General features: G+C 38.1%; 2 protein-coding genes across 3 annotated transcripts in view; one reads left to right on the forward strand and one right to left on the reverse strand.

The window, feature by feature from the left end:
- The window catches only part of LOC108627355 (zinc finger protein 614), an 11,696-nt gene extending 7,156 nt beyond the window's left edge, over positions 1 to 4,540 (reverse strand). Inside the window, exons 1-2 of one of the 2 annotated variants that reach the window (XM_018028555.2) lie at positions 4,400 to 4,540; positions 4,126 to 4,320 (exon numbers count right to left, since the gene is read on the reverse strand). In XM_018028555.2, the coding sequence (XP_017884044.1) occupies positions 4,126 to 4,260 (135 nt within the window). In that variant the 5' untranslated portion in view covers positions 4,261 to 4,320; positions 4,400 to 4,540. Of the gene's footprint in view, positions 1 to 4,125 lie in introns of both variants that reach the window. The other variant, XM_018028554.2, reaches the window with a different exon arrangement.
- A 166-nt stretch (positions 4,541 to 4,706) lies between these two features.
- Positions 4,707 to 5,651, forward strand: LOC113464645 (uncharacterized). Its single transcript, XM_026815536.1, has 3 exons — positions 4,707 to 5,157; positions 5,275 to 5,510; positions 5,602 to 5,651. The coding sequence occupies exons 1-3, from the start codon at positions 5,065 to 5,067 to the stop codon at positions 5,633 to 5,635; spliced, it is 363 nt and encodes a 120-aa protein (XP_026671337.1). The 5' UTR covers positions 4,707 to 5,064; the 3' UTR covers positions 5,636 to 5,651.

Genomic DNA, 5,651 nt, shown 5'->3' on the forward strand with positions numbered 1-5,651 from the left:
TCGACGAATAGAAATTATTGAACTTTTTATTACACACCAAGATAAATTTCCTAAATTTCTATTCATGTTACAATTTCTACTCAGTGGCATAAATTGTATGTTATCTTATTGTTACTATTGTAGAAACATAAGCCAATAAGTAGAAATTGTGATGTGAACAAAAATTGGGACATTTATCTTACATAGTAAACTAAGGCTCCTAACACAATAAGAAAATTATCCTTTGCCCAATATTAAAAAGATCTCTTTTGAAATGTGTCCGAACATTAATGGGAATCATTATACATCGCTGATGCAATTAAAAGTAATATTCATCAATTGCTCGTGACTATGATCGTCGAATAACCGATATGAGAAGTAAAAATACTACTTCCAATTCTTGCGACGATATTTCACAATGTATTAACGAACGATTAATGCAACGGTGGTTGTTGCTAATTAACGTAAACTAAAAGTTAAGAAGCGTCTCTTTCGGAAAGTCCTACCAACGGACAGGAGTTTAAGTTAGCTTTAGAAAAAATATCAACGCTAGCTCAGTATCATTATTTCTCGTTGGACACGGCGGAAGCCGCGTCGACGCGGGAGGCATTCATTTGTTTACTATTACCAGTCTTATTTTCTTCGAAATGTCTTTTTCTGTGTACCTTCATGTTATCGCGCCTATTGAACTTCCGACCGCACTCCGGACAGGCGTGTTTCTTCTCGCCATGCACATGCCGATGCGCGGCCAGATGACTAGCTTGAGCGAACCTCGCGCCGCACTTTTGGCAAATGTGTTTCCTCAGCCCCTCGTGCTTCAGCAGGTGCTCGTTCAGGAATGCTTTCGATGCGTATCTATTGTTACAAACGTTGCAGACGAAAGGTTTAGGATTCGAATGCTGCAGCACGTGAGCCTTGTACTTGGACGCGACTTTAAACGTTTTGCTGCACACCTCGCAAGTGTATGTGGTTGCGTGACGCGTTTTAATATGTTCGTTCAATACCGAGAGACTCGAGTAAAGATTGTAACAAAATCGGCACCTAAAATTGCGACGATTCTTTAAATGTACGCTGGCTACGTGACTTAGCAATCTCGTCCTATAGGGAAACACTTTACCGCAGTACTCGCAAGCCAAATTCTGTGGAGGTAAATGCGACTTCATGTGAATCTGCAGTGACACTTTGTGATGGTAACTCTGGCCGCAGTCCGTGCAAGCGTAAGGCCTCACGCCTTTGTGCACGTTATCGTGTTCCATCAAATAGAACTTCGACTTGAATCTTTTTGGACATTTCGGGCATTGTATCGGCCTGGGATTCGTATGCGAGCATCGTATGTGCTTCATCACGTCTGACTTACAGACAAATTTTGCGCTACACAGGATGCACGTGTACTGCTTGATTCCGAGGTGCGTTTTTACATGAACCATGCATTTGTCTTTACGCTCGTACACTTTGCAACACAGTTTACAAGAATAGCCGTTCTGATTATTCGTAACAACGTGCTCGACGTTGTCGTCGACGCGAATTTCTTCCCCGTCGATCCGGAAGAGCTCCTCCGGGTTTTGACTCGCTTGCCACTTCTGCTCGAACTCACCAGCATCCTTCGATTTGATCGAACTTCCATTCTTCACGCTACTACTGATAATCGTGTTTATTATCCCATTTACTTCCGCGGAATTTTGATTTTGTAAAAGATCGACGATATCTTTGTCCACTAGGCAGGAACCTTGATCGGGAAATACTCGGGCTCGGACGACGGGTACGTCTTTGCTTTCATTTTTACATAATTCTACGGTGAAACTAATATCCTCGTTATCGATGCCTTGGTTCTTGGATTCTTTCACGGAGACGTCGATGTTCGGTGAATTCGACACGATACTGAGCAGTTTATTTAAGGCCGATGTTGGTATCTGTATGATATGCGGATCCTTATCACCATTTTCGTTTATCTCTATGGCAGTACTGTTGTGGCTTCTAAGCCTGTTTGCGATCGGAGTATCGTTCGTTACTTCGCTCGCTTCTGTACTTTGCCTACTTCGAAGCCATCTTGGGGTAGCTGCTTCGGAATTCTGTTCTACAGTCTGAGGATTCTCGCATTTCGCTTCGCTCGTGTGCTGTATCACAGATTCGTGATGTTTCACGGGCTCCTCGTTCTCTTTCGTTTGATTTTGACTTCTTAGAGTTCTTTGATTTTTAGTGATAGCTTTTGGAACGAGTTCAGTATGTTCTTTCACTCTTTTCTCGTTTGGAGAATTCAGATTTTTGTCTATATCGTTGTTATTATTGTTCGCCGATGTGCTTGGCGCATCTTCATTCTTTACGTCAGCCTAGATTGAGAGAGAAAGAGAAAAATAAAAGTAGAAATGGGTACCAGAGGTTTACTAAGTCTGTTAAAACAAATAAGTCAATCTGGTATTTGTGGTACATAGACAACATTGCTTCTGATGCAATGCATGATTTTAAACATCCTGTACAACGTACTTATAAGAATAATTTATTACATCTTACAGTGTGTGAAAATTTTTTTATGCACCACAATATCAGATGATACTGTCTACAGTTTGAGATATTACAAAAAAAGAGAAAAATGAGCTGTGGTAGCATCAGATGAGCGGTAGAGATGTGCATGAAACTTGAAATACGAACTTACAATCTCTGTTAAGGATGGTAGATTGTAGTGATCGCGAAACACTTGTTGGGTGCGGAGACACTCCTCTTGGAAGTCGCAAACGAATTCGAGCTTGCCCAGACATTGAACACAGATCGCCTTGGGCAGAGGATCCTTCTCATCTATCTGCGATTCAAACAAAATGCCTAAATACTAAATGCATGTCATTTTCAGTGAACTTAATTGCGAATCTGATTCTGTACAAATTTTTACAGGGATCGAGAATCTACGTAGCTTTTTCTCAAGAAATTCTTACTTCAAACCCTACCGCTCTGTTGATACACCATACTTAAAAAATTGTGTAAAATCTGGTACCCATTCTAATAGGAATAACACACTTATTTACATAAATATATAAGCAAATACAACATTTAAAATTATTTTATGAACTTCTAAAGATATATTGGGTTGCCCAGAAAGTCCGTGGCGACTTTTATAACAAATTTAAAGGCAACACATTTAAATTTTGTTATACATTTACTGATTTATTAAATTACATACATGCCATTCTGTTTCCTACTCTTTCGTGCAACTTGAAGACCATCTCTAGAAGTAGTGCAAAATATGAGTTTACGCTATTCGATTCTACGTATATATTTCTCATAGAATCAAGACAAAATTATAATGTTTAGTTTAAGGTAGATTGCCTTATTTTATTCAGGACAATCACTCGTTGGAATAAAATTGCTAAAAATTCAAAATAAAATTGCTTAAAATTCAAAATAAAATTATTACTATTTTTACTTCACGCTTTATAACACTCACATTTATAATCTCATTAAATAATGACTTTTTCTAGAGATGTCCGAAATATTACCTTTTAGAATATTAGGCATATTTTTCATTTGTTTTCAATCACTCATTCATATATTCATTGTCAGACCTAATGCTACTTACCAAAAATCGGGACGAACATCACGAACAACTCAGTACGTGTACAATTTTAAGTACAAAAATAGAAAAACATTTTCGTGCAAGCGAAACGTAGTCGAGAATTTTAAGAAAGATCGTTTATACAATAAAGAATACAATATATATTGAACGACTTATGATATATAAATTTGAGGTAGGCTTGGTTTTCATACGAAAAATTTTTTCGGCGTACAGCACGCAAGACTCAGTGCAATAATATAATACGTGTTATTAAGTCGTGATTAATTTATACATAAGCAAGACCAATCTCTCAAATTCTTAAATTTAAATTACATTTTCCTCTTAAAATTTTAAATCATTCGGAGCTTATAAATATTACGATAGAATGCAGATTTTTCTTGAAAAAAATACAAGGTATACTAAATTGAATTAGTGCGAACATTACAAAAAACGAATCTGTCAATGTATCAAGAATTAAGAAAGGGAACAAAGGGAAGAGAAAAATATTTCTTTGGACATTCGCCCTTCCGGCCATTTTTCTAACCCCCTCTTCGACGGTACTCCGGGGTCCGGACCCCATGGCGTACCTCTGATTTCGTACTCACCAGAATGTTGATTTTTTTGTGGATCTTCAAGCCCAGAAGTCTTTTAGTGCCTTCCTCGCCGAATATATCGATGTAAATACTTTCACACTGGCCGCACAATCTACAAATCTGCGCCTCTCCCTCCCCTAGCTCCATTTTTGTTTACGTTGAAGGCTGCCTGAATACGCTTTCGACTACTTGGATCGCACTGCAAATCTACCATGAAGACCGGCGCCGTCGTATTTATGTCGATCCCCGCACGCCAGCGGCCCATCAACTCGATGATAAAACGTACCTCAGACTTGATGTCGTTCCGGCGAAATAAACATAAAAGAATTAAACAAAAGACAAAACTCGAACGCTGGCGTTACTACTTGCTCGCTGGTCTAGCACGGGGATGTAGTCGCGTTCGAGTTCGAGCCAGACAAGCGAGGAACCGATGCGTTCATTCCCCCTCCAACGTATGATTCTCGACTAATCAGCAATCACCCATTTTCGAATTACTAGCGCCTCACATTCGTGATTGGCCAACACCATTACTTTCCAACAATATGTACCATTGTATTTGTATGTATGTATGTACAGCTTGCACAATGAAACTGATCTAGCTCAGGCTTGTGTTAGTTTCCCCTAGGGGACCAAAATTCAAAAAGTAGTGCGTAGGTTAAAATTGTTTTTATTTTGACGCGTCGAAATTAAGTTAAAATCCAACAATATCGATACTAGATCGAGCATCGAAAAAACAAGACGTAGACTTAAGATCTAACGATCGTAACAACGCAATTACGCATGATTACGCAGACGTGCTGTCCTTTTCTCGCAGCACGGGATTGGTCACAACGTTCCAACCTAAACTTGCTTTGAATTTCACTTGGCTTGTCTCCGCATTCGTAAACTCAGGATTCAAAAAGAACACTGGTGATTGGAAAAGATTCAAATTTTATTAACAAAAACATAATTATGGATGAATGCACTGGTTCAACTGTTCCAAAAGAAACAGACGAAAATAATAGTAATGCTCAAGCAAATCGAATTAATGCTATGATTAAAGAGGTAATGTATCCTATTTTATCATTTCAATACCCAATTATTTTAAGTTTAACAAGTCCTATATTCCTAACAACATAAAGTTAATTTTATTAGTTTCTTTTATCTTCTTCTTTTTCTAAGCTCGCAGAGTTGAGAGTCAACTACCATAAAGCTAGGAAGACTCGAAATTACTGCTGGGCACAGGAATCCACTTTGTCAGTAAATATTGCTTTGACGAAAATGAAGTGTGAGAATTTACGGAAAAGAGAAACTGATCTCAAAGTTTTGACTTCCGAGATCATAAAACAAGAAGAAATAATACAACAGGACTTGAAAAATTTAATGTCACAAAGAATGTTACGCACTTTGAAGAAACGGTAATTTCCTTTTTCAACAATCCAACTTACTCTCAAACCTTTATCAAATTCAAAAATATAATTGCTATTATATCTCAGCGATGAGTTTCAGCACATTGAAAGAGAATATCACGACAAATTTATAAACGCACGGAAAGAATA

Source organism: Ceratina calcarata, unplaced genomic scaffold (genome assembly GCF_001652005.2).
Source record: "Ceratina calcarata isolate Rehan_Ccalc_2016 unplaced genomic scaffold, ASM165200v1 scaffold46.2, whole genome shotgun sequence".
NCBI lineage: Eukaryota > Metazoa > Arthropoda > Insecta > Hymenoptera > Apidae > Ceratina > Ceratina calcarata.

Bases quoted from the DNA above. Each gene is read 5' to 3' on its own strand.
- LOC113464645 (XM_026815536.1), top strand. From the start codon at position 5,065: ATGGATGAATGCACTGGTTCAACTGTTCCAAAAGAAACAGACGAAAAT. The intron at 5,158-5,274 runs GTAATGTATCCT...TCTTTTTCTAAG, and splicing joins TTAATGCTATGATTAAAGAG to CTCGCAGAGTTGAGAGTCAA. The intron at 5,511-5,601 runs GTAATTTCCTTT...GATGAGTTTCAG, and splicing joins TTACGCACTTTGAAGAAACG to CACATTGAAAGAGAATATCA.